Source organism: Nesoenas mayeri (genome assembly GCF_963082525.1).
Source record: "Nesoenas mayeri genome assembly, chromosome: 26".
Lineage (NCBI taxonomy): Eukaryota > Metazoa > Chordata > Aves > Columbiformes > Columbidae > Nesoenas > Nesoenas mayeri.
In genome coordinates, this window is record NC_137552.1 from 5,425,093 (window position 1) to 5,452,798 (window position 27,706).

The window sequence follows — 27,706 nt, forward strand, 5'->3', positions numbered from 1 at the left end:
CTGAAGCTTCAGCTGCACTGCCAGGGAAAAATGAGGTTAGTTTTGGAAATTGAGGAGAGAAAGAAGTGATTAGAATGATGTACGAAATAAACAGGCTTCAAACCGGAGAGCTGAGGCAAGAGGCGAGTCTGGCAAAGGGTCAGTCACAACGAGAGCATGCAAACTCATCTGAACCGCAACCACGATGTTCTGCTGAAGATGGAAGCTACTGATCTGTCCATTTCCAGGTCCCAAAGAGAGCAGGGAGTTAACCCAGGAATTCACAATCCGCACACAGCTCTTCCGCTTAGTTCTCTTCTTTTTTGGCTTCTTCCTTGGGTGCTTCAGGAACCAGGATGACCTTTCCAATATTCTTCTTCTCCTGCATCTGCCTCATGGCATCTGCCACCTGGAAGCAACAGAAACCTCGTGAGACCCACACCCATGGCCTTCCCGGGTCCCTCGGGCCACCAAACCAGCCCAAGGGCCACCCACGAGGCAGCTTTTGCGGTAGCCCAATATTGGGAACAATTTCTTCCCCAAAGGGCTGTGGGGCATTGGAACAGGCTGCCCAGGGCAGTGCTAGAGTCACCAGCCCTGGACGGCTGGACAGACAGACATGAGGTTCTCAGGGCATGGGAACAGTTGGACTCTATGACTTTGAGGGTCTTTTCCAACCAAAATGATTCTGTCATTACCAAGTCCTTTGCTCCCCTGCAGTAAATCCCACCCAAAAAGGATTTCCAAGGGAAGAATCCGACTCTTGCCCGGACACACCGACGCAACAACCCCGAGCACAGCAGAGTGGCTGGAAACCCTGCAATTCCATTCTGCTTCGCTGCCTGGGCTTTTTATCAGCTGTGGAATGGCAGCAGCAACCTGCCCAGCTCTCTGCTTAATTACAGTGTGCAGGCTCCAGTCTGATGCATCATCCAGCCCCCTCGTGGGCTGAGCGCAGCTGAGCACCTGCCCTGGTCCATGGGGACACTGTCTGGCACTGCCCAGCTCTGCGCACTGGAGCGGAGGAGCCACTTTACTCCCCCCCTTAATATCTTTAACGAAAAAAAAGGCACTGAATGTCAGAACAGATGGTTATTAAACATTTGCAACAGCTCGGCCCCCATGAGCGAGGTGCTCACGCTGAGCTCACTGCGCAGAACGCAACTGCCCAGTAATTTCTGGGTGTTGCAAACTTATATGTTAGCTCAGACTCACCTGATCAAAGGGCCATACGGAGTCTATTTTAGGCTTGATTTTGCCTTGACTGTACAGGCTAATCAGCTTGGCTACAACACCTCCGATAAGCTCAACTTCTTCCTCCATGGCTCCAAGGTAGTAGCCGCACACGGCCTTGTTATGGTGGAGGAGCTGTAAGGCGTTGATGCTGAATTGGTTCCACCAGGTTTTAGCCATAGCCATGAGGTTCTTCTTCTGCCCAGTGAGCACGTTTGCTACCCCTAAAAAGAAGAGAAGCCACGGATGAGCTGGAATCAACACAAACAGGAGGGGCAGCGGAGTTTCCATGTCACAGCCGCGCACACGGGGCACCGCGATGGATGCATGGCATCAGGACCTGCCCAATTGACCTTCAATGGAAACAGGTACCTGCCTCAGCCTCGAGGTATGCAGAATTTGGATTATCAGCACAAATACACTGCAAGAACACAGAACAACAGCTCTCCTAGGAGGGCGGCAGCAGTGCAGTTAGACCGGAGTGCTGGCAAGAGGGAGTTACAAGTGCCACCCAGCCGGGCTGGCAGGACAGCACCGCCCTTCTCCCACAGCCCGGCTCCTTCAGGGGAGCCACACGCTGCCACGGCCGGGCCAAGAGCCACAGGACACTGCTGCGAGTGTCTGCAGCCCCGCTGGGGGCTGTGTGAGGGCTTTGTCTGCCAAACAAGAATCACAGTGTTTCAGGGCTGGGGAATGGAGAGATAAGTATTCGGTAGCCTCAAACCTCATCACCCACACATCCTCTAGAAGAAAAGCAAGGCTCTATGAGTGCTGTGCATTAAGGCAGCCTGGACAAAGCGGCCGTGCCAGCGTTCCTCCCCGAGGACATTCCAGCTTCCCCTGCAGGCACCGGCTCACGCTCCAAGAGAGGTTTTACCACGGACCGGAGCTCCTGGGACAAGGCACAAATCTCCCTCCCTCCAGCGCCTCACCCAGGAGAAGCATCCTAAGGCCCTTTGTGAAATAACAGATTAACACGACACACAGAGCAACAGAGATTCCCCGTCACGTCTGTGCATCCTCGCGGAGTATTCCCATGGTCCCAGGAGCTGAGATTTGGCCACGCTGCTCACGCTTACCGTAAGTGATGAGTTTGCCCATCGGCTTCAACAGGTGAAATGCTTTGGACGTATCAGATCCTCCCAAGGGGTCCAGGACAATGTCAACACCTGCAGGGAATTGACAGTAACTAGAAGTTTCTTTGGAAAGGAACCTAAGGCGGTTGTAGAAGTCCGCCACACCGTACCTTTGGGGGAGATTTTCCGGACCTCCTCTGCATAATCCATCGTTCTGTAGTCAATGGGGTGAGCGACCCCGCTCTCCTTGAGCGAATCGTGCTTGGAGGCAGACGCGGTGCCAAAAATGGTGACATTTTCTACAGTCTTGCACAGCTGGATGGCAGCAGTTCCCACACCACCTGAAAAGCAGCGGTGAGAAACACTTAGAAGCAAACAGCCCCAGCGGCCAGAAAAGCCTCCAGACCGGTCAGTTATCCCTGCTGGTACCGATCGCAGAGCACCAGGAGGGGATGGAATGAAGAACTCTCCTATGGCAGGATGAGTCCTGTGACATACTGCAGGACACCGACCCGGCTGCTGGGAAATGGGTCCAATATTTGCCGATGCCCGGGTCAGCGTGAAGCCTCCACCTCTGCAGGAGACGTTTCATCAGCCCAGCCCCATTCTGATGGTGTCCTCATCCACACCCCCCGTCCAGAAACAACGTGTCAAGGCCAAGAGCCTCAGCACAAGAAGCATTTACCTGCAGCCATGTGGATGAGGATGCTCTGGTTGGGCCTCAGGTTTCCGAAGTCAAACAGGATCATGTAGGCGGTGATGTAGTTGACAAGAAGAGCAGCCCCTTCCTCGAAGCTCATCCCCTCGGGCATCAGGAAAGTCTGGACAGCTGGCACGTTCACAACTTCCTGCCAGAGCCCTGACCTAGCCAGGACCATCACCTTATCGCCAACCTAAAAATCAAACAGAAGGCGGCCTGAAGGAAGCCCCAGGCTAGCAGAGGTCATCACACCTTTGTCCTCCCTACGCCAGGGCCAGGTATCCATGTGCTTTCCCTTACGTGGAGGTCTCCAGGGACTAAGGAGGCAAGAGGGACCAGGGCAGGGTCCTGCCCTCCCTGCCCAAGTTGGGACAAGGAGTGAAGCCTTGGTTGGAAAAGCCCCTGAAGGTCATCGAATCCAACCATTATCCCACCCCTGGCACTGTCCCGTGTCCTGAGAACCTCATGTCCATCTGTCCAGCCCTCCAGGGCTGGTGACTCCAGCACTGCCCTGGGCAGCCTGTTCAATGCCCCACAGCCCTTTGGGGAAGAAATCGTTCCCAGATCCAACCTCAACCTCCCTTGGCGCAACTTGAGGCCGTTTCCTCTGCTCCTGGCGCTTGTTCCTGGGGAGCAGAGCCCGACCCCCCTGGCTCCAAGCTCCTTTCAGGCAGTTCAGAGATCAGAAGGTCTCCCCTCAGCTCCTGTTCTCCAGCTGAACCCCCCAGGTCCCTCAGCCACTCCATCACATTGTGCTCCAGCCCCTCACCAGCTCCGTTCCCTTCTCTCCACTCGCTCCAGCACCTCAAGGCCTTTCTTGGCATGAAGTGCCTAAAACTGAACCCAAGATTCTAGGTGTGGCCTCATGTTTTAGCAATCACGCTTCAGCCCAACACCCTACTAGCACTCACCACTAACAAAAAGCATTTTGTTCATGCAAATGCACCTTCCCAAGGAACACAACCGCTTCCAGCTTTTCCTCGCAACTGCAGACCCCAAAGATCCCAGCCCTTAGGGTGGACAGTGATGCTCTCGCCGTCCTGGGGCTGGGGAAGCGTTTCACCCGGAGGCTGGGGCAGGGATGGGCAGGGACGCCCCGGTGACATCCTGCCCACGCAGCCCCTTTGTCACGGGGCTTTGTCCGCTGCCGGAGCGGCCGCGGGCGGGATCGCGACACTCCCCGGGCGCCCCAGCGCACGGAGCGCGGCTGTACCGGGACCGGCCCGCCCGCCCCGGCGGGGAACCCCGCGGAGAGACGGTCACCGATGGAGCTGCCGGCACCGGGCCCTCCGGGCGCTCAGAGCCCGGAGGGGCCGCACCTGCAGGGCGGGGTCACCGCAGTGCGGCGGGGCCGGGCGGGGCCGTACCGAACCGGGTCGTACCGGGGATGTCCCTCACCTGTCGGTCGCGGACGTCGTCGCCGAGGGCACAGACGGTCCCGGCGCACTCCATACCGGGGCAGACGGGCAGCGGCGGCAGCCGGTCGTACAGCCCCTGCCGCGCCAGCAGGTCGGCGAAGTTGAGGCCACAAGCGCGGACCCGCACCGAGACCTCCCCGGGCCGGGGGCCGCCGCCCCGCCGCGTCTGCACCTTCACCTTCTCGTAGCCACCGAAACCCGTGAGCACCAGCGCCCGGTGCTCCGCCGGTTCCCCGCCGCCCGCCGGCGGCTCCGGGGTCTGCTCGGGGGCGGCTGCGGCGGCGGCCGGGGCCTGTTCGGCGGACATGGCGAAGCGGAGCGGAACAGAACGGAGCGGAGCGGCTGCGGAGCGGCGGGGAGGCGGCGGGCGGGGAAAAGCCGGGGCGCGGCCAGGGGGGCGGAACGGGGACGGGCGGGGCCAGCGCGGCGGGGCGGTCCCGGTGCCAGCCGCCCCTCCGCAGCGCGGGGTCTCGGGGGAGGCTTCGTCCCGCCCCGCTCCGGCCCCGTGGGGCACAGGGGTCGCTTCCCCCGGCTGCTCTGAAGCCGATAAAACCGGGGAGAATGGGGCGAGGGGGGCGATTTGCTCGTACACCCTCCGCCGGGGCCTGGGCATTAATTAACGGGAGCTCCCGGGTGCTAATTAACGGGAGGTCCTTCACCCGCAGCCCTCAGCATCTGCAGTGCGGATGCAGCTCTGCGGAGCCCTCGGTTCCCTGTCCTGCACGTAGCATCTCTTCCTCCACATCACGGCTTGGTTTTTAAATGGTGTTTTTTTCTTCGGCTAAATGATTCCTTTCAAGCCAACAAACTGCCCGCATCTTTTCTGGAGACACGTTTGAAATGGCTGTTTTGCTTGGAGTGTCATCTCACTGAGTTACTTCTGCAATTTATTGGGAGTAACTGATGTTGCTCGCAGGGAGGTTTAATAAACATCTCTCTGCTCCCAGCCCTGAAATGGCTGCGTGCAGCAGGGATGAGGCACGGACTGGCTCCCAGACAAGAGGGAGGAGTAGAGCTCTGGTCCTGTAACTAAAGACAAATAAATAAGGCAGGATGCGTGGACAGATTGATGGATTCGGCCTCTTTTTCTGAGCGTGAAGCATCTGCCAGCAGACAGCAGCCCTCTCATGCATTCACCACTCGAATCTGTCCAGCTCCCCTGATCACACTTGCCATCAAGACTGTTGATTCAGTGCAGTTTTGGGTGTGAAGAGGCAGTGGGATCCCCATCTCGCTTGTCTGCTGCTTGATGAACGTGTCCCTGTCCCTAGTAACCTGCAGCCATCGCAGGGTGACCGCACGAGCAGACGCGTGAGAGATGCGTTGTAAAAGAAAAATACCCATCCCCAAAAGAAAGCCAAGACCACCTGAAGCGTAATCAAAACGTACTGGGGGAGCTTCTGTGTCGCTCCAGAATTCCCAGTTCGCTGCTGCCAGCGTTTGATGGAAAGCGGATTAGCAAAGCCCAGCGTTTCCAAGGGCTTTGTTTGCGACAGCAAGCCGGCTCCTTACGCCAATGCGAGTCTGCTGACCGAGGCCAGCGGAGTTTCGCATGAATGTGGCCTTGTCCTGCAGAGCTGGGCTGGCCCGGGGGCCGAGCGAGCCGGGCGGGCTGGGGCTGCTCAGGAAGCGGAGCACAAAGGCAGGAAAGCGGCCAGGAGGGCAGAGAGGCCTGGAGCGGGCTGCACATCATCTGGCGCTGCGGTCTGGCATATTTATGGGTGTTTGGATGGCTGGAGTGGGAACGAGGAAGAGGCTCGTGTCCAGTTGCACGACAGGACCGCAGCCTGGCTTACAAAGCTGCTTTGCATCTTTCTTTGCTGTTGCTTAGCTCTGAGAAACACACATGGCCCTTGCTGGTGTCTGGGCATCGCCCACGCCCCAAATTAGGAAGAAGCGGTCAAAGCACAATCCTCTGCCTCCTACTGCTCTTCCTAGGGGCTTTCCTACCATTTGTCCTTCCAGGTTTATTTTCACAGCCATGGATGAAACGTGCTGGCCGGGAGGGAGCCCCTGCAGAGACCCGAGATAAGCGGGTGACTCACAGTGGCTCAGAGGGCACTAGATGAAGGTTTGGGAGCCAGGCTCCTCTTCTGCTAGCCGCTCCAGCTGTTCGCAGCTCTAAAGCAGATTAGATAGGGGTATTTTTGCATAGTGGCAGGTCTGTTCCATTGGGCAGGCGGTTCTTGCTGCCTTTGTCTCTTTTGTGCTCCCGAGTCAATCTTTCCTTATCAGTTCACTTTAGTGGCATTTTCCCTGTGAATCTTACTTTATGCGGTTCAGATTGGGTAGTTTTTCCACTGTATTTAAGAGGGACAGTTCTGGTTAACCGCTGCTGGGGCTTTTGCTGCACAGGAGCACGCAGCCAAGGTGCTGGGACCTTCAAAACGGCCCCAAGTTGTGATTTACAGCCAGAGGAAGGCACGGGCCACCCAGAAACCGCTCTGGTTATCTCTCTGGCAGATGCTCAGCTTTCCAACAGCCCTGCGCCTCACGCTGAGCTCCTGCCCGCCTTTCCGCAGCCTCCCGCGGCTCCCCCAGGGAGGCCGTGCCCAGCGGAGCGCTGCCAGCCCTGCCTGGCTTTGTTCCACCTCCCTTCATTATCACACAGGGCTCTAACAGTCCCTCTGCTCTGCTCTCAAGGACACGGGAACAATGAACGGCAGGAGATAAGGAAGCCTGGCAGGGGTTCGCAGCAATCAGCAGCCTGGGGGAGTGCGGCCTCGGCCCCAGGGCTGGCTCAGGATGGACCTGCGACCCCGCTCAGGGCTGAGGTTTGCTCTGGAATCATAGGATCACAGAACCATTTTGGTTGGAAAAGCCCCTCAAGATCATTGAATCCAACCGTTCCCCACCCCAGCACTGCCCCGTGTCCTGAGAACCTCATGTCCGTCTGTCCAGCCCTCCAGGGCTGGTGACTCCAGCACTGCCCTGGGCAGCCTGTTCAATGCCCCACAGCCCTTTGGGGAAGAAATTGTTCCCAGATCCAACCTCACCCTCCCCTGGCGCAACTTGAGGCCGTTTCCTCTGCTCCTGGCGCTTGTTCCTGGGGAGCAGAGCCCGACCCCCCCGGCTCCAAGCTCCTTTCAGGTTGTTGTAAAGCAGGGGCTGTGTGGCCCACAGTGATGTTTTCAGGTCTGTATGTTTGGTCATCCTGGAACTACAGCAAGGACTGACCCCAACCCATCTATCTGGGTTTGTCAGGAGCTCAAGACAGAGATTCCTCCTGCATCTGTCTGCTTTTCCCTTTTATTTTTCAGAGTGTCGGGATGCACACAGACTCAGACGAGAGCTCCCAGCTGCATCGCATGTACCAGGAACGCTGTGCTTTCCTGGATGACACCGTGCCGGTATCACAGCAAATTACATTGAGATTTGACAGGCAGAGCAGCGGGTGGAAAAGATCTGACAAGCCCTCAGCCGCAGCTGCCACTCACCGCCGCAGCTCCCCGCGCGGCGGTTTTGATCACAGACACAATGGAGGCGACTGTCAAGTGGGAACCGAAGCTCAGTGAACGTGGGTTCACTCCTCCCGGTGACAGCAGGCTGGAGGAATCTCCCAGCAGAGCCTCATTACCACAAAGAGCGTTGCCTTAGCTGGGCTGGGGCTGCTCCAGCATCTTCCCCTGCACAAACCTGAGCCAGCAGAGGCTGAGGAACTGCAGCACAACCGAGCGGCACAGCCGGCGCGGGGCTGCGGTCCAGGTGTGCACAGAACAGCATCCCGACGCGTCCTCCTCCGGAGGTTTCTCTGCTGCAACCCTTGGAGAAACCCTGGGAAAAGAGAATCCTTCTCCTTAACGTCAACCCTCTACCGCAGCATCAATAGTTTACTGACAGTTACAGTCCCCAAATTACAGGCTTAGCACATCCACACGCTGCGCGCCCGTTACAAGGTGATGATTTGGTTCGGCGTGTCTCACCTCACTGAAAACACACCAACTTCCCCCGGTGTGCTCGCTGTGGCTTTTGAGGGACGGCAGCAACGGGAGGGGGTTCTCTGCATCAATGGCAACGCTGCTGCTGCAGAAACCGTTGCCCCCAGCACCCGTGCCAGGGAGTGCCCGAGGGGTTCGCTCCGTCCCCGCGGCACCGGGGCTGTGTGCCGGAGCCGTGCTGGCGGTGGCACAAAGGGCGCGATGGGGACAAGCGTGTTGGTGCTGTGTCGCCTGCACCCGGAGCAAAGGGAGGGCACGGCCAGCGCAGCCGTGGCAGCTGCATTTCTGGATGCGGCACGGGAGGGACGCGTGTGGCAGGAGGGTTCCACACCCAAAGGGACACAACAAAAGGAATCAGTGCCTCCCCTCCGCCCGCCCCGACCCCCTGGGTGCCCGCGGTGCTGCAAACCCCTCACCTCAGAGGCTCCAGATCAATTTCTCGACAGAAATCCGCAGCAATAATTGAGGGCTTGTGCCTCCTCAGCCTGGAACACACGTGCTGCAACGGCAGCTTTTCCAGCAGAAGCCTTGTCAGTCGGATGCCTCTTTGCTTTAATCCCCGAGATTGCTGAAGGATGCTGCTTTCATCTGATACCATTTATGGACTGTTATAATGAGCTTTGGCTCGCTGAGATAAATTAAATTGCTCACCCAGAGGTGCAACTTCATTAATGGCAGCGGCGAGGCAGAGCACTGTTATTCTAGCACGGAATGCAAACAGGCTGGACACATGAAAGGGGATTTAGCTGGGATTTTTTTTGCTTTCTTTTAACCTTCCTAATTGCTGTTGATTTGTATCTTTGTGCCGTATGTGTTCAAACTCTGCTGCTCCTGCACCTCCTCATCGTACAGGGGAAACCATCAAACACCACACCATTTGCCACGGAATGATTTAACTGCTGAACATTAACAGTTAGAACCACTCCGCGGTTTTGGCTGGCAGGTTTCTAGCTCTTTCACATATTTGACAGGCCCAAACAGATAGTTAAGACTAGATGTGATGAGAAATTAGAGCACGTCCCTCATTTCTGTTCCAGTTTGGAGGCTTACGAGTGGAAATAGGATGTTGCACACTGAACCAAATGGCACAGAAAATATATGTATGAAGTTAACAGGGAATGCATCATAAAAATGTGATGGGCATGAGCTCTGTGTCCCGGGGGTGACACTCATGCACCTCTTATTAGGCACATGCAGGGGTCATGGTCATACAAAAGAGTACAGGAGATTCCTCACTCGTTACATTCACCGGCTTTATGGCGTCTAAAATGAAGCCCAGAGCCTGTGAGTGGCTGCTGGGGACCAGACGGTGACACTTTGTGCAGGCACAAGAACAAGGTGTCACAGGCTCCAGATTTCAGGCTGTGGGTCCTTTGGTAAACGTTGTTTTCTCCCAGCACATTAATACGGGTCCTGAGGACATCTCGTAGTTTCTTTGTATAGCAAATAAATATAACACAATCAAGCTCATTCATAATAGCAATTAAAATCTCCGAGAGCGCAGCTCAGCCACAGGGGAAGCGTTTTCGGGAGCAAACGTGTGGGAGCCATCTGTCGCCTCACCAGACGTGGTGACAGTCACAGCATCTCTCCCTCCGCATCCTACCCGGAAAATTTACACCGTGCCTGTAGGTTGCCGAACATATTTTGCAAGTGTTGCCTGCCAAAAGGTGCATTGCACCAAATGGGACAGAAGGCTCGGCGGTGACAGTGCCCCAAGTGGCTCTGAGCAAAAGGCACTTGCTGCTGCTGCTTTCCCTCCCTGGGGGGGGCTAAATGCGGCTGGTGGGTTTGCAAAGGTCTTGAGAATCCACTGCAAAAAGCTCCTCTGAAGTAGAGTCACAATCATCTTGTTGGCTGGAAGCAAAGAACTAATTCTTATCGAGAAACACAGCGCAAAGCTTTCAGAAGAAAGGCATTGGCCAGGGGAGCCGCTTGCGCCAGGCGACTCCTATGGCCGCCCAGCACTCTACCTGCAGTCAAAAGGACAATGAACTTTCCTTTCTGTTCCTCCACATAAAAGCTGAGCAATGTGCACACATATCAGAAGGCCCAAAAAACCCCTACAGGGCTTACAAAACATGACACGGTGCTGCACAAGCTGCTTTCCCCGGGGAGGGTGCAAGGAAAGCAGCATGTGACAGTTACTCATCACATCGCTTCAGGCGAGGCTGGAGGCACCGAGGTGCTGCACAACACGCGGCGCAAAGCTACAGGACGAGGAATCGGCTGACAACAGCTTCCTGGCCCAGACCACGCGGGAGTCGGAGCAGGTGAGGACGTGAGCTGCGCTGCTGTGGTTGTGATTCCAGGACAGCCTCATCCCCTCCGCTCTGCAGTCTGGTGGGTGATAATGCAGAGAGGTGAGACCTGAGCTCCGGTTTGCCCAGCCCAATGCACTAAGGCCACACCTGCAGCCCTGCTCTGCATGTGGCCCCTGTCCTGAGCCTGCAAAGCGAGACACAGGACCTGTGTGTCCCACGAGCAGGCGACCAGTGATCCCAAGTGCTGACACATCCCAGCCGGCGCTGGGCTGGCAGGCCTAGCAGAAAGCAAAGCAGCGCTCAGAACCCCTGGGCACCTGCATGGCACCGTGCCCTGCACCATCGCTCTGTTCTTTACTCATCCCAGCTTCATGCACAGCACCAATATTTATACATGCAAAATGCCTGTGATTTCAGCAAAAACAATCTGCCCCCTCAGTCCATTAATAAATCTGGTTTCACTGCCAAAACATTTTAATTTCCATTTCTTCAGACTTGCTTTGTCTTCATTGTCTCTATTTTTACTGCGTTCTGTGACAGACAGCTTGTCTCTGACAAACGCAAGTTTGCCATTACGGTAAATCTTTCTGCAGTATGGCCAGCAAAATATTAGTAGTAAGGAAGCCTTCCCCTTTTCAATAATTCTGCTAATTAAAATCACTGCCTGTCATTTATAGATGCACTGTCTGTACTTGGGGGAGAATGGAAAACAGAAATAGGTGCCCTGTGCCGCCAGGCCTGGGGTGGTGCAGCCTGTACAAAAGATGGGTCCCCTGCTCTCACTGATATAATGTAGAATCATGGAACAGTTTGGGTTGAAGGACCTCAAAGCTCCCCCAGTGCCCCCCCTGCCATGAGCAGGGACAGCGTCACCAGCTCAGGGTGCTCAGAGCCCCGTCCAGCCTGGCCTGGGGTGTCTCAGGGATGGTTCATCCACCACCTCTCTGGGAACCTGGGCCAGGCTCTCACCACCCTCAGAGACAACAATTTTTTCCTTATATATGGTCACATACATTGGAGATACGGGATTCTTGAAACACGCAGAGATGGCTAAAATGCTGGGCGTTCCCATTGCTGCCAAATTCCTCATGGGAACAAGTCCCGCTCCCTCAGCGGTGCCAGGGCTGGAACGCCCCGGCGGGAGCGCGCAGGGAACCGGGCAGGGAGCCGGGCAGGGAACCGGGCAGGGAATTGGGCAGGGACCGGCAGCCGCTGCGGGCTGTTGCCGCTGCCGCGGGTCGGGAGCCGAGCGCTCGGTACCGGCGCCAGAAGGCGGGCGGGCTCCGGTCGCCCTGGGGCTCCGGACCGAACCCTCCCGCAGTGATGCGGTGCGAGACGCCGGGCCGGGGGGCACCGTGCCGAGTCCCGGGAGCAGCCCCGCTCCGGACCCCCACATCGTGTCCGGGGGTGTCGCGACAAACCGCCGGTGGGGACGCCCCGAGGGGGCGGCTCCCGGCGCCGCGGCCGGGGGCGGCCGTAGCTGCTCGGCCCTGCCCAGCGCCGGCTCCGCTCCGCGCCTGGTTGGTGCCGTCGGGGCCGGGGGCGCGGCCAGGCCGGGGCCGGCCCGGTAAAGCGGCGGCGCGGCCGGCGCGGCCCCGCATCATGGAGGGACACCTGGCTCGCTGCAAGATCGTGGTGGTGGGGGACACGCAGTGCGGCAAGACGGCGCTGCTCCACGTCTTCGCCAAGGACTGCTACCCCGAGGTGCGGCGGGGGGCGGCGGGCGGGGCTGGCTCGGCTCGGCTGAGCTCGGCTCGGCTCGGCTGGGCTCGGCTCGGCTGGGCTCGGCTCGGCTCGGCTGGGCTCGGCTCGGCTGGGCTGAGCTCACCTCTCCCCTCCGTCCCCCCCTCTAGAGCTACGTGCCCACCGTTTTCGAGAACTACACGGCCAGCTTCGAGATCGACAAGCAGCGCACCGAGCTCAACATGTGGGACACCTCAGGTGCGCCCGGGGGAGATGTGCGGGGGGATGCGGCGGGGCCGGGGCTCGTTTCTCCGGTCGGGGGTCTCGCCCGGGCCGGGTTGGGGCTGGAGCAGCGGCCCCCCCGCCATCCAGCAGCCTGCGAGCATCCCGGGGTGCTGCCGGGTGCTGCCGGGTGTCTCCGCGCTGCGCGGTCGGCTCCCTCCTGGTCCCCACAAGCCTGTGCGGTACGATCGGGTCCCCTCTCCTGCAGCCTGTGCGATGCTGTTGAGTCCCCTTTGGTGCCCCCCATCTTGTTCCGTGCGGTCTGGTCCCCTTTGCTCCCCTCCATCCTGTTCGGTGCGGTCTGGTCCCCTTTGCTCCCCTCCATCCTGTTCGGTGCAGTCTGGTTCCCTTTGGTCCCTCCCCAGCCTGTTCGGTGCAGTCTGGTTCCTTTTGGTTGCCCCCATCCTGTTCGGTCCCCTCTGGTCCCCCCAAGCCTATTTGGTGCAATCTGGTTCCTTTTGGTCCCCCCCATCCCGTTCGGTGCAATCTGGTCCCCTGTGGTCCCCCCAGGCTGCGCGGTCTCCAGGTGCAGCTCCGCGCTGCCTCTCCGTGCTGCATTGGCGTGCGAGCGTCTCCATCTGTGCCCGAGCAGGGACACAGCCCAGTAACGACAAAACCAGTTGTGGGGTGCGAGGTGAGGCCCGGAGGAACGGGGAGGAGGTGAGGTGCAGCTCGAGAACAGAGACCTCACCTTGGAGAGGAATGCGCTGTGGGAACGCGCTGTCCTTTCATCACTCTGCGACAGAGCCTCTGGGGTTGCTTGGTTTGGGTTTCGTGTGGTTTTCCTTCTTTTGGTTCGGTTTTGCCTCTTGGTGTCCTCAGTTGTGATTCTGCGTGAAGCTGCAGGCGCAGCTGTCCCCAGCACGCCAAGACCCTTCCCAAACTTCATGCTGTCTGTCCGTGAGGGTGTGAATTGCGAGGGAGAGCTCATAAAAATGTTGGCATCCAGCAAAGGTCATATGCACCTTTTAATTCCCTCTGACAACCTTTCTGGCCTGCTGTGCACACGGGGTGCAGCTGAACACGGTGCTCTGTCCTTGCACATACATCACAGGCTTGCTGAGGCTCTTTCTCCATAATTTCTGGAGTCCTTGTGATAAATGAAGTCCTCTCAGTGTCCAAGGGCAAGAGTCAATTAAAATATGAGCGAGGATTTTCTTTGCTCTTGTACACTCAAATTCTGTGCTGGAATTTTACATCCACCAACCTACAGCTGTAAAATCAGCCTAAAGTTGCAGCTTTACTGAGTCTTGGACCAGCTCTAAGGTAAAATGTGTTTGAGGCTGCTCTGGAGCTCCGGCACCCCCTGGCTGGGGGGTCTAAACCCTGCGGAAAGCGTTTGGTGGGGAATCGTTCTTAGGCACTGAGCAGCTTTGCTCTGAGCATCTGAATTGGATGTGAAAACTTCACCTTCTGAGGATGCGGAAGCACGTTTGATACGTACTTTTTAGGAATTCTCCAGAATGTTTGGCTTTGATCTTACAAGTGTTAAGAGGACACGATAAAACATCTTTAAAGCGGTGTGTATCTCACTGATAGCTGCATCTGATGCTGTCACACGTTCACTTTGACTCTTTTCAACAAAAGATACATTTGTCTAATGTTTATCTCTATAGCCAAGAGGAAACGGATTTGATTCTTTGTCCCTTCTCCTTATGGAAAACATAAGGGGTTTTTAACAGCTGTGTTGTAGATAGAGTTCGCTAGGTAGTTTTCCAGATACATCGCCTTCTGTTGCAGCGTTGATTTGAAATACACGGCAGCAAGTTCTTCAACAAGCAGCCCTGCAAAGCAACACACAGCAATTTTCCTTAGTAATCAAACTGACATTTTTTAGCTGCAGACTGCGAGCTGCTGCTGGATTTCCAAAGCCCTTCGGAGACGCCTGTGAATGCCAGCTTTGCTAAAAAGAAGTTTGGCACAATGGTGAATGGAACCAGCTAAGCCGAAGGGGCTGAGAGTGGCTAATTGCAGAAGGCCAGGCGCTGGGGTGCACTTTCCCGTGTCTCTGCGCTGCCTCCCGTCTCTTTTAAGCAGCTTCGCATGCAGGGGTTTATTGTTCATGATAAATTCCAGCCCAGCAAGAGTGGGAAGGGAGGTGCTGGGAAGCTGCTCCCCTCCTTCTGTCAAGATCACCCTCTATATTTTAAGCACTCGCCACCTCTTAGATAAGTAGCTGGAACTGAAGGTTTCCTCCTGAAACCACAAGAGACCTGGATGGAGGAGCTGACTATTGATTTTTTAAACTTTATTTTTAATTTAAATTTTTTAGTTAGTTGTGAAAGAGTCCGAGAGCCCGGGAGCTGTGCAGCTGAGCATCACCCAGCGAAGGATGTCGGGGTAAGAGCAGTTTCCCTGGAAAACTCCCATTATTGCGACCCAGCGCAGCCACAGCCTACCTGGCCACCCAGAAATCCTGGATAATCTGTGTACAAACTGGGCTGTTGTACTGGGACCTCGGGTTGCCTTTAAATGGCTTTTAACCCTTTGTCCAGCAATTAGTTTTTCTGAGGCTGGAGGGTGACTCGGGAGAGTTTCCAGCACTGAGAATCCTGCACGAGGATGAAATCAGTGCTGCTCGGGGCACATGCAAGGACTCCGCACCACCTGAAGTGCCTTAGATCTACCTACCAGGGACACGGTGCTTTTCTGCCCCTCGTGCTCCCGTTCCTTCTTTGCTGCCTGTTGGCCAAACGCGCTCAGCACAGACACAAACTCCCCTGCGTGGCGCCAGTATCTTGTGGCAAGGGGGAAACTCCTGTTCGACGAGATGCCTGCTGGCTTGGGAATGCTGTTCCCAAAGGGCTGGGTGCCTCCCAGAGCTTTCATCCTCCTGGCCAAGGGGAGAAAGGGCGGATGGGTTTGCGATCACTTTGCAAAGAGTAGGCGAGTTTCATTTCGGCGCTTCGGAGGCGCGAAAGGGAGCGCGGGTACCACGGCGTGTGTGCCGGGCAGGGGGGTTTTCCTCAGCCATGTGGTGGCTGCGTTCCCCGTGGGATCAGGGGCTCTCCGTGGGTCTAGGAGGTCGCACTGTGATGCTCAGCAGGTCTCTGTCTGTCCAGCCCCCCAGGGCTGGTGACTCCAGCACTGCCCTGGGCAGCCTGTTCAATGCCCCACAGCCCTTTGGGGAAGAAATTGTTCCCACATCCAACCTCAACCTCCCCTGGCGCAACTTGAGGCCGTTTCCTCTGCTCCTGGAGCTTGTTCCTGGGGAGCAGAGCCCGACCCCCCTGGCTCCAAGCTCCTTTCAGGCAGTTCAGAGATCAGAAGGCCTCTCCTCAGCTCCTGTTCTCCAGCTGAAGCCCCAGGTCCCTCAGTCTCCATCACACTTGTGCTCCAGCCCCTCACCAGCTCCGTTCCCTTCTCTCCACTCGCTCCAGCACCTCAAGGCCTTTCTTGCCATGAGGGGCCCAAAACTGACCCCAATGTATCTTTGCACCCTCTGTGCTGCGGTGCACAGCCGGGGAGTTGCGCGGCTGATGCTCCTTTGCTGGGCTTCTCTCTCTGAAGCAGATGTGCTTTCAAGACAAGAATAACATTGTGAGTTGCGAATCTCCCTCCGCCTCCCTCTTAGCCCGCACTCAGCAAACAGTCTGCCTTGGTACAGCCTGTGTGGGAACGTCCAGGCTGCGATAACAGATCCTTCTTCAGGGGAACCACCGAGGAATGTTGATGAGATTAGAGGGCTGAAAGGGGCCGAGTTTAACCACGGCATCTCCATGGACGTTGAGCTGGCTGTGCCCGGATTCCCAGCGTGCGGCTCCGGCATTGCCATGGCCGCCCCTTCCAAAGTGCAAGTTCTGTTTTGGGAAGAGTTCAATGCCACTTGCACTCTGAGGCAGCAAAAAAACCCCATGGAGCTGCCCTTTCCAGACCAAAATAGCTCCTCCCATGCTCTCTGTTGAGGCCGGGAGCCTGAAACCAGCATACTTGTGTTCTGCCTCAGCACAAATACGTAGTTAAGCCTAAAAATATGCGCAGCTGGGTCACATTCTCAGGCAGGTCAGCAACCAGTCAGACAGAAGTTTCAGGAGCTGCGGCAGAAACGGCAGCAGAAATGCTTATGCTGGGGCGGGTGGAGGACGGAGGTGACATGCCGTGACATGCCGTGACATGCCGTGACATGGCAGCCCCAGGAGGATGGTCTGGGCATGGCGTGGGGTGCTGCGATGCTGTGTGCTCGGGGATGGAGGTCGCTTGTCCCGCAGTGGGGGCAGCACGTCCTGTGGCAGTGTCTGTCCTCGGTCCCGAGGGACCTGCGGAATGTCCCAAGGGACCTGTGGGATGTCCCGAGGGATGCTGAGCAGGAACGGTGCCGTAGCTGCTGTGTCCTGGTAGGCAAGACAGGGCTTTCCGTGGGGTGGTTTGTCCCCACTGTGACGCACACCCCTGTTCTGGAGCACGGGGGTGATCCACGCTCTCTGCTCTCCCCATTCCTCTGTCAATCTGTCTGCTCTGTGGCATCCGTGGCACCTCCTGGTGTCCCTTCGGCACACGTTTAGGGCAAGTGGAAGCTGCTTATTGAGGCAGTTGCACCAATAAACCTGCAGAAACTCCCAGGAGCGGGACAGTCATGCCCCATCCACTGCCTGCAATGCCTTTCTAATACCCCCCACCCAGTGTGGGGCTGAGGGTGTCTTGTCACCCCACCAAACAGCGCTACCAACCCTCCGGATGGCTGGTGGGGGACGGCGGGAGGTTTTGTGGGAGCAGGAGCTCAGAAGGAACCGGTTGGCGTGCGCCCCGGGCTCCGTGCGTGCGGTGAGGCCACGGCTGCAGCTTCTCTTCGCCCCAGCTTCTGAAGATTAAAATCTCCACTCAATTAAACTTCACAAGTGTACAGGCCCAGCCTTCCCTGTGGGGAGAAACCTTATCTGGTAGCCGAGCAGGCAGGGAGGGCTGTGCTGCTTATGCACAGCAAACCTGAAATGTGCAACATTGCATAATGCAAATGGTGTTGGTTCAGCCCTCGGACGTGTTCCCCAGGGCCGGAGGGGAATCCGTTGCCACTCCTAGTCCTTGTTGTAGCCCGTAGAAAGGATGACGGGCAGGTTGTGGCAATGCCAGCTGCCCTTGTGACACGGCGAGAGCGCCAGGAAGGGACTTGTGCCTCCCGTTTGTCTCCCTGTCAGCTGCCACCGGCGTGATTCCCAGCGTCCTGGGGACGAGCTGCTCAGGCTCCAGCCCTCCCATCCCATGCACGGGGTGATGCTCCCCAGGGATGTCAGCAGGGGTGTCTATGAGGAGCTTCCAGAGCTGCCCCAGACGCTGTGGAGTGGGGTTTGCAGTGAGCGAGCTCCCCCCTGAGCTGCAGATGTGGGACGGGGCGTGGGATCTGGGAGAGACCGAGGTGCCCTGTGCCTGCTGAGCTGGGGATTCTCCTGCTGGTAAATCCAGCAGAACAACCTCCTCCCGAGGGACAGGTTTCCAGCAATAAGACCTGGAGTGGGGCCCAGAAATGCCACCTCAGCCCGTGCAGAGACCGTTCCCTCCATCCTCACCGTGTCCGTTGGAAGGTGTGCCAGCTGGGCTGGTTGGTCACTCACTCACTTTTGTACATGCATCGTAAGAATTAGGAAGCAGAGGTTAATTGTGCAAGCTGATTAGCTGCTGTTTCAGCTCTGCACTTTCCAGATGAATATTGCTGCAGTTTAGCAATTTTCAAACAAAAAAACGTTCTCAGATTCTCTTTCAGGAGAGAGGGTCTGATTTCACGTTGGGAGGATGAAGTTGGGCTCTGAACTTGCAATGGTTCAGATCAGCGTGTCTCTGATGTGCAGCTCTGGGAGGGTGCGATGCCTAATTTCCCGGTCTCCTCTTTATAGGGCCCGTCAGCACTAATGATCCAGGGAACAAGGAGAGCATTTGCATGTTCTGGTCTGTCCTATGCCAGACATACCAAGCTATTGCTATCGAGAGATGTCTTGGGGGTTGTGCGAGCAGGACGCACCCCCAGAAAGGCCAGTCCTTCCCAGTGGGATAAAGGGACTGGGCATGACCTTTGAGGCTGTTTAACTGCTGCTCTTCAGTGTTCCCTGGGGCCGAATTCCTCTGCCATTGTTTCTCGGAGCTGATTTCCCTTTTTCTGAGGGTGACTCGGTGCCCTCTGGTCGCATCTGCAGAGGAAACGGCGGCTCTGGAGCTCCTGGATGGCTCAGCCACCAGCTGGGATTTCTGCGGGCTCACCATGGGGACCGGCCGGGCGGCTGCGCGGGCTGGGACAGCTGCCACTTCTGCCTTTTCATTCGGGGCCAGGTTTTCAATCCAGCGTTTTTATCCTTCCCCCTTGCTGGGCCCTGGGAGCAGACAATAGCCGGGCTGGAACGGGGAATTTCTGCCTTTTTCATGCAAATAGCTGCCTGCATTGGCAGAGCCTGTTCACAGCCTCACCCTGGAGCTGCGGCTCCGGGATTTGGGGCTGGGCTGGGGGGCACCCACCTTGTTCCGTCCCCATCCCCATCTCTCCGCATCCCCACAGTCCAACCCAGGAGCAGCGCGTCTGTGAGTTGGACTGAGATTTCATTTTCAATCTTAAAGGTGTGATATAAATAAAATATATTATTATTATTATTACCACCTTCATCATCATCTGCCCTGGCAGATGGAACAACGAATCATGAAAGCCATTACATTCACTGGCACCTCATGTAATATTAACGAGGTCTGGAGCGCTGGTGTGGGGAAAGCCTGTGGTGATTGAAGATGAGCATCCTCCTCCCACGCCAGGTCCAGCTGCTCAGAGGGACCCCTGCCCGGCTTGGGGAGGCAAGAAGGGGGCTCAGAGAATGGGGCGATATCACAAGTTGGAAGGGACTCATAAGGATCATCGAGTCCAAGTCCCTGCTCCTCGCAGGGCAACCTAAAACTAAACCATATAACTGAGAGCATCAGAACCGTCCCTCTGCACACAGGGCGGTCGCTCAGATAAATTTCTCTGCAACAAAAAGCCTCTTGGAGCTGGGAATTCAGCTCCAGAAAGGTCTGGCTGAGCTCAGGAAGGGTGTGCTGGTGCTCCGCAGGGTTTTAGCCCCACTTTGGGAAGCGCTGGAGGGCGGGTGAAGCTCGGGGAGGGGTGATTTGGACCCACAGCAGCAGAAGGGACAGTGTCTGTGTGTCTGATGCTGGTACCAGGTTCTTGCTGTGCATGGGGAGGGGATGCTGAGGCACCTTGGTCCTGCTTCGATAGGTTTGTCCTCTGCCCGAACCGATGCTGGGATGTGTCTAGCAAAGAAAACACCCTCTGTAGTCTCCAAAGGCCACTTTTTGGCTGGCACCGCTATGCGGGGAGGGAACCCGAAGCTCCTCTTGTGGCTGCAGCACCCTAGAAAGCCGGGATGAATTTCTGCGTCATTCCATGAAGGATGTTCTTGGCTGTCCCTGCAGAAAGCAGCATGTGCCGCAGCGTTGCTGGGTCTGCGGGGAGAGTTTACAGCGAGCCCTCCGAGCCGAGCGCCGTGCTGAAAAACGCAGGTCTTGGCAGCGCTGGTCTGTGTTCCAGCCAGAGTTGGCTGGGGCCGCGCGAGCCCCTCGCAGAGCACATCGTGGCCCTGCATGCAGATCTGCCTTCCTGGTTTGTAATGTGCTGTTGCTGGATGGAGGGTGCCCGTGCGAGGAGGCTCATTATCTCTCAGAACAGCTAATAAGGAACAAATGAAGATGAACGCTATGTTGGTATAGATGAAACAGCACATTTCAGATGCCCCAGAGTGGCATCTCTGAGTCACAGTGCCATGGGGGGCTGCCAAATGATGAGAGAAGCTACTCAGGGCTGTATCCACCCCAGTATTTCAGACACAACCACGTGGATTTTATTTTTAAGCCGGTTTCTGGCTTGCTCCCATTTTCTCTTTAATCGTGAACAGCTGCGCATGGGTCCTGTTCCTCGCAAACCTGGGTGCCAAGCGGAGGGTGACTCACGCAGGGTCTGCAGCCACACAAGCCTTGGGGGTGGATGGAAGTGCCAGACTTGGGGTCTCCAGGGTGTATTCCTGGAATATCTGAAAGGTGCTGAGTGCTCGGAATCAATAAAACTGAGGACCTGGAGCTGAGGGAACTGAGGCTTTTTTGTGTTTGGGCTTTTTCTTTAACTGTTGTACTCCATGAGAAATTAGGAGATGCAAAGAGTAATCCGCCAAACAATCTCCTGATTCAGTAGAGATGCCTCCAAAGAAAGCTGGAGGTTACCTGAGCTGGGAGCTCTCCCCATCGGCTCCATCGCTCTCCAGGGCTGGGGACAGAAGCTTCTGTGCTGGCTGGTACCCAGAGAGGTGGTGGATGAACCATCCCTGAGACACCCCAGGCCAGGCTGGACGGGGCTCTGAGCACCCTGAGCTGGTGACGATGTCCCTGCTCATGGCAGGGGGGGCACTGGGGAGCTTTAAGGTCCCTCCAACCCAAACTATGCTGTGATTCTACCCGCTGCCAGAGCAGCTGCTGAGCTGAACTCACAGCGAAGGTGCCAGGGGCTGCTCCTGCGCTTTGGAGATGGAGCAGAAAGTTAATGAACATGAAGGCAATTTTGATCTTGTTAAGGAAATGAGGATCCTGAGCTAGTGCATCCCTTCCCTCACCTCCTCCTGCCAGCACGGGGCACTTGGCTCCTGTGGCCCCAGGGGGTGCCAGCCCCATCCCTGGCGCTGCGGTGGGGACACTGGCGGTTCGGGGGGGACGGTGGCTCTGCGGGGTGGAGGGGCTGCAGCTCCCCGGAGGTGCTGGAGATGCTGGCTGGCTGCGGAAGGGAGCTGCAGGTTGCTATGATACAGTTTGCTGTGGCAGTGCCTGTGCTGAATGGAGCCAAAACCACCTCTACAAAAGGAGCATTCCTGGGCTGGGAGGGGGCAGATTTATCTGCAGTGTTTATGTAAAGCTGAGGAGCTGCAGGGAGAGGATGTGTGTGGGAACCGTTTCCTCTGCTGTGTGTCTGGAAGGAGATGACCTTATGTGCATGGGGGAGAGAGCACGGCCGGGAGAATGGACCCGGCAAATCCAAACATGCAGATCAGTGCTGGACCCCACATCCCATCCAGGAAACTCTGGAGACATCAAACTCACGTGGACACGACCCCGTGTGATCTGCTCTGTGACCCTGCGTGGGACACAGCCCCGTGTGATCTGCTCTGTGACCTGCGTGAGCAGGTGGGCTGGGGATCTGCAGGGGTCCCTGCAACCCCAGCCACCCTGGGATTCTGTGAAGTCCCCACCAGGCACAAGGCTCAAACTCAGTTCAAAGGGGAGCTCAGCGCTGCCTCCGAATGCGGCCTCGTGCTCAACGGACACTGGGTCACCTCGCCGGGCTGCTGGAGCGTGGTGGGGAGCGATTCGGTGGCACCAGCTCTGCCAGGCGTGAACTGGAGCAGCTTTGGAGCCTGCAGCGAGGTCAGAAATCTCCACGCCTGGGACACAGGGTGGCCCTGGCTCTCTCGTGTGCCAGCCTGTGTCCCCTGTCCGCAGCGCCGGCCAAGGCACCGCAGGGAACGGCTCCTTTCCATGCGGGGAACGTGACTTTCCCGCTAGGAAGAGCTGAGCTCTGCAGAGATCTGGCTCCGTGCTGGATCCCAACTGCATCTCCTCCCGGTGATTTTGCAGGGACAGAGGCCTGGGCTGCGACTTGTCCCGCTGATGGGACCAGGGGGTGCAGGTGCCTTTGCTGTCTGTACGAGCTGGAGATACCCAGACATGATTTTGCTGCAAATCCAAATGCACACTGAATCCTGGGGGGCTTGAGAGCAGTGGGGGCTGCGTGTGCTCCACGTGAAGGTCCCAGTGGGGGCTGCCCTTGGGGTCTTGCTGTGAGCTGGTGTCAAGGGGAGGGGGGGTCACTGGTGTCTGGAGCACACAGGGGCACATCTCAGCCCCAGTGGGCTCTGGGCTGAGGAAGAAGCGGTCATGGCCATGTCTGCTCTCCTGGATGAGTCTTGCAGAGGAATCTGGGGTGTTTGCAAAGCAATTGGTGTGTGCTGGGGGGTCTGTGTCCCCTCTCTGCTTCACGTCACTCGTGACCCCCCATGCAGAGCAGAGCTCCGTGGAGAATCAGCCCGTTCTCCTCTCACACTCATCCCGGGCAGGTTCCCATCCTCCCGGAAACACAAGCCACCGTCATCCATAATTCATCAGGTGCTGAACTTACCAAGGAGCCACCCGACCCCCTGGCCGTGTCCCCCACCCTCCGCCCGGTGGGAAAGAGCCGGGTCCGGGTGTCCCGAGGGGCCGGGGCAGGAAACGCGTCCGGTTTCCTTGGCCTCGGGGTGGCCGGTCCTTTCAGAGAAGGCAAATTCAACAAGGACTCTGGTGTCTCTGCTTCCCCTTCTCACAAATAAACATCTGCTTCTCATCCCTCCAGGAAGTTTAAGCCAAATATAAAACCAAAACGGTGTTTTTAAGTAGCGATGAGCCGATTGCCCCATTACTGGTCACTGAGGCACCTGCAATTGCACACGGAATGCACCTCAAATAAAAAACCATCGTGGGACAATGAGTTTAACACCCGAATTTCGCATAGAAGGTGTGTGTGTGCATGCACGCGTGTGCGGCAGAAGCTGTGCAGAATTTGGCCCGGGCGCTGTGCCTGCTCATCCAGAAGCCCTGCAGAATGCAGAATCATCCCCTCCAACCTAGAGCTTGTTCACCAGATCCTGTCACATCGCTTATGTACCCAAAAGAATCCGTCTGGCTATTCCCAGCACAAATCCGGAGCAAAAGGCAATGTTTGGTTTGGTTTGGTTTTTATACTTGTCTTGAAATCTTGCAATCTATGTGAGCAAACTCTCCTGTATCAAGAGAGCAAGAGAGGATGAAAAATAGCAGCAGCATTCCCTGGCTTGACTCAGCCACACCTTTCCAGCATTAACAGCACCGCAACGGCGTGAAAAGTAATGGGATATAGAGTGGAATGTGCTGCTCTGTGGTATCACAGCCCTTCCGAGCTCCCTGTGCCACGAGCCAGCACAGCCCCATCACCTCTCACCAGATGTGAATTAGGAAGGGGGAGAGATGCAAAACTTGCATTTATTTCCATGCTGCAATGCAAGAGCACAAGGACAAAACCTCTGGCTTCTGCGTCGAAACAAAAGGAACCAAATCCTCTGCAGAGCAAACTGCTGAACCTAATGGTGTTGGTCGAAAGCTTGAGTTGATGTCCTTCATGTCTATGGAGCGGTTTGCGTCGTGTGGTGATGTCTCCAGTTCTTATTGGAATTAAGGAGCGGGCTGGGGGGTCCCAGTTTTCCCATTTGGTGATCGAACAGTGGGTGGGATGAGAGTTCCTGCTCACCGGTCTCCTCCCGCTCCGCTCCGCAGGCTCGGCGTACTACGATAACGTCCGTCCCTTGGCCTACCCGGACTCGGACGCTGTGCTGATCTGCTTTGACATCAGCCGCCCGGAGACCCTGGACAGCGTGCTCAAGAAGGTGAGTGCCCGGTGGCGAGACGGGTCCTCTGGGCTGCGTGGGGGTCCCTGGTCTCTCAGGGCTCAAAGCTCTGGCCCTGGGGCCAAGCCTTGGCTGGAGTTTGTGTACTCAGGTTGGGGTGGTCATGCTCAGGTAGGGCTGATTGTGCTCAAATGAAGATGGTCATGCTGAGATGGGGATGGTCATGTTCAAATGTGGATGGTTGTGCTCAGATGAAGATGGTCATGTTCAAATGTGGGTAGTTGTGCTCAGATGGGGATGGTGGTGCTCAGGTGAGGATGGTTGCGCTCAGGTGAGGATGTTCATGCTCAGATGGGGGTGGTGGTGCTCAGGTGAGGATTGTCATGCTCAGACAGGGATGGTGGTGCTCAGATGAGGATGGTGGTGCTCAGGTGGGGATGGTGGTGCTCAGGTGGGGATGGTCATGCTCAGGTGGGGATGGTGGTTCTCAGATGGGGCTGGTCGTGCTCAGATGGGGCTGGTTGTGCTCAGGTGAGGTGGTCGTGCTCAGGTGAGGTGGTCGTGCTCAGATGGGGCTGGTCGTGCTCTCCCCGCCGTGCCGCAAGGCTGCAGAGCTCGCTGCCAGCTGCAGCCTTTCCCAGCGTGTCGCCTCGTTTGTGAAGCTCTGTGAGACAGCGCGGCGTGAAAAGCCACTACAGCACAGTGACTCCTGTCGCTGTTCTCCCCAGCGAGCCCCAGGCTGCCGGGGCAGCACCGGCCACTGTCTGAACGAGTCCCATTGTGCCGGCTGCCCTCTTGGCCTCTCCACATCTTGCCAAATGTGCTGAAGCAAGTGCCTCTTACTCAGCTGCTGGGAGGGCTGAGAAGTGGGTCTGTGTCTCAGAAGTGTCCTGGTGAGGGGACAAAGACCCTTCAGAGAACGTGGTCAATGGCTCAGTGTTTGTTTCCAAGGCAGATCCAAACGTGCCGGGTGGAGGGAGGCGGGTCTCACGTGGACTGAAAGAGTTCCCTGCTCAGCTTGGGAGTCAGCAGAATAATAATGCAGGCAAATTGCTTATACCTTAATGAGTTGCAAACCCACCAATAATTAGATGGGGCTGGGATTTACTTATATTTCTCCATGCACTGTTCAAGTGAGACCGCACTGCTCAGTCTTCTCCGTGCAGCTTCGCAGATGCCGTGAGTACTGTTAGGGAATGTTTTTTTGATATGGTGACTTAAAATAAACCCTAAATCACAGGGGATTTCTTAAGTGCCTCTGAGTCGATGCCTTGTTTCCTTTGGTGCAGGCTCGCAGACTATAGAGGTGAGGAAAATTCTTAAGACACCATGAAGTTGAAATGGGTTTTAGCTTTTGACAGCAGGCGAATAAGGAAAATAACCCTCCCTATTGAAGCCTCAGGCAAAAATGCTAATTCAGCAGAGGAAATCTTTGTTATTGCTGCCCTTCCGATGCCTGGGCTGCCCGTACAGCGTGTGCGGCTGAAGGGAAGGAGCCATCCGAGCAAATGCGAACAAGCAGCTCTTCACGGCGTACAAGGCAGGTTTTTGTGGGGTGGTGCTTTTGCTCTGTCAAGTCTTGATAGCGCAGCAAATCTCAGGCTCCCTGAGGTTTCGGTGATGGGAGAAGAGGGTCCCACCTCTCTCCATAGACCAGAGAGCCCCATGTGAGGTTCTCAGGGCCACGAGTTAGTGCCGGGGTTGGGTTAATGGTTGGACTCGATGATCTTGAGGATGTTTTCCAACCAAAATTATTCTATGGTTCTATGGAGGTGTTTGGCTGTGTGATGCTCTCCGGTAGGAAATAGTGGCACAACTCTCCTGTCCTTCCCTCCAGGTCCGAGGGCTCTTGGCCTGGTTGGAAAGGGGTTGGGAGTGAGGACCTGACCCCCTGTGATTACCCTTGTTCCAACCTTGACCCGCTTGCTGCCCAAGTTGACTTGATGTGGAGGTGCCGCTGGGCGTCTTGAAGCATCTCATACACATGAGCACCTTCTGCCTCTTGTCTCCTCCGCAGTGGCAAGGAGAGACTCAGGAGTTCTGCCCCAACGCGAAGATTGTCCTGGTCGGCTGCAAGCTGGACATGCGGACGGACTTAAACACGCTCCGGGAGCTCTCCAAGCAGCGCCTCATCCCCGTGACGCACGAGCAGGTGTGTGGGAGCTGCCGTGTCCAGGGCGCCCAGGGAGGTGAAATGGGAGCCTTTTGTATCTCAGCAGGTCTTGGTCTGAAGCCGGTTTGGTCTTGGCTCATGGTTATACGGAGCAGGTCCCAGATGGTGAGAGGGGTTGTCCAGGCCCTCAGCTGCAGGGGTTACACCACTTCAGTTGTGAAAGCGATTCAGGGTCCATCACGCAGCAGCTCAGGAGGCCACCCTCATGTTTGGTGCTCTCACAGTTGTTTGCACTTCATTTACAGACATGAAAGGATGCTCTTGCAGACCACTGCTCTCCTAATTTTCTCCCCTTTTCCCCCTGCTCTCTCTGGAACAGCCCCAGGTTCCAGTGTACGTTGGAGAATGACCTGTTAGAGAGCAGCGTAGGGGAAAGGGACCTGGGGGTCCTGGGGACAGCAGGGTGACCATGAGCCAGCACTGGCCCTTGTGGCCAGGAAGCCAATGGTACCTGGGGTGGGTTAGAAGGGGGTGGTCAGTGGGTCAGAGAGGTTCTCCTGCCCCTCTGCTCTGCCCTGGGGAGACCACACCTGGAATCTTGTGTCCAGCTGTGGCCCCTCAGTTCCAGCAGGACAGGGAACTGCTGCAGAGAGTCCAGCGCAGCCACCAAGATGCTGCAGGGAGTGGAGCATCTCCCGTGTGAGGAAAGGCTGAGGGAGCTGGGGCTCTGGAGCTGGACAAGAGGACACTGAGGGGGGACTCATTCCTGGGGATCAATATGGAAAGGGGCAGTGTCAGGAGGATGGAGCCAGGCTCTGCTGGTGACAACCAGGGACAGGACAAGGGGCAATGGGTGCAAACTGGAACACAGGAGGTTCCACTTAAATGTGTGAAGCAACTTGTTCCCGGTGAGGGTGGCAGAGCCTGGCCCAGGCTGCCCAGGGGGTTGTGGAGTCTCCTTCTGTGCAGACATTCCAACCCGCCTGGACACCTTCCTGTGTAACCTCATCTGGGTGTTCCTGCTCCATGGGGGATTGCACTGGATGAGCTTTCCAGGGCCCTTCAGCCCCTGACACTGTGTGACTCTGTGATTCTGTGACCGCAGGGCAGCGCGCTGGCGCGGCAGATCGGGGCGGTGGCGTACGCAGAGTGCTCCTCCAAGGTCTCGGAGAACAGCGTGCGGGACGTGTTCCACGTGACCACGCTCGCCTCGGTCAACAGGGTGCACAAGAACTTGAAGCGCAGCAACTCCAAGCGGGGACTGAAGCGGGCGTCACAGATGCCCGGCAGGACGGACTTGCTGAACGACACAGAGATCAGGAAAGACCGAGCCAAGAGCTGCTCCATCATGTGAAGAAAGAACGGGCTGTAAATAACGTGTGCGTGTTGTCCATTTTGTACAGTAACTGGCGGAGACGAGGGCACGGCGCTGGCTGCAGGAGCCAGCCCGCCTTTCCAAAGCCTTTTCCTCGGCCTCTAGGGCTGAGCAAAGGTCCCGGCTGCAAACCGGGGTGCACGAGTCGTCCCCCCACCGCGGAGACTTCTGGCTTGGTTGCTGCTGTGCGGATTGCTTGGGGTGAGGGAACCACTGGGCGGAGGAGCATTCAGGTGCCGCAAGGTCTGTGACTGGTGTGTGTCACCCTCCTGTCCCCAT

At 56.8% G+C, this 27,706-nt stretch overlaps 2 protein-coding genes across 2 annotated transcripts; one reads left to right on the forward strand and one right to left on the reverse strand.

Moving 5' to 3' along the window:
- Window positions 1-286: 286 nt before the first annotated feature.
- On the reverse strand, window positions 287-4,713 carry VAT1 (vesicle amine transport 1; the record flags this gene model as incomplete). Its single annotated transcript, XM_080359970.1, has 6 exons — window positions 287-388; window positions 1,195-1,436; window positions 2,292-2,381; window positions 2,459-2,629; window positions 2,974-3,181; window positions 4,387-4,713. 6 exons carry the CDS (start codon window positions 4,711-4,713, stop codon window positions 287-289), a joined length of 1,140 nt encoding a protein of 379 aa, XP_080216096.1.
- Window positions 4,714-12,210: 7,497 nt separating this feature from the next.
- On the forward strand, window positions 12,211-27,406 carry RND2 (Rho family GTPase 2; the record flags this gene model as incomplete). Its single annotated transcript, XM_080359799.1, has 5 exons — window positions 12,211-12,312; window positions 12,462-12,549; window positions 23,869-23,978; window positions 25,957-26,091; window positions 27,158-27,406. The coding sequence occupies 5 exons, from the start codon at window positions 12,211-12,213 to the stop codon at window positions 27,404-27,406; spliced, it is 684 nt and encodes a 227-aa protein (XP_080215925.1).
- Between the last annotated feature and the right edge of the window lie 300 nt (window positions 27,407-27,706).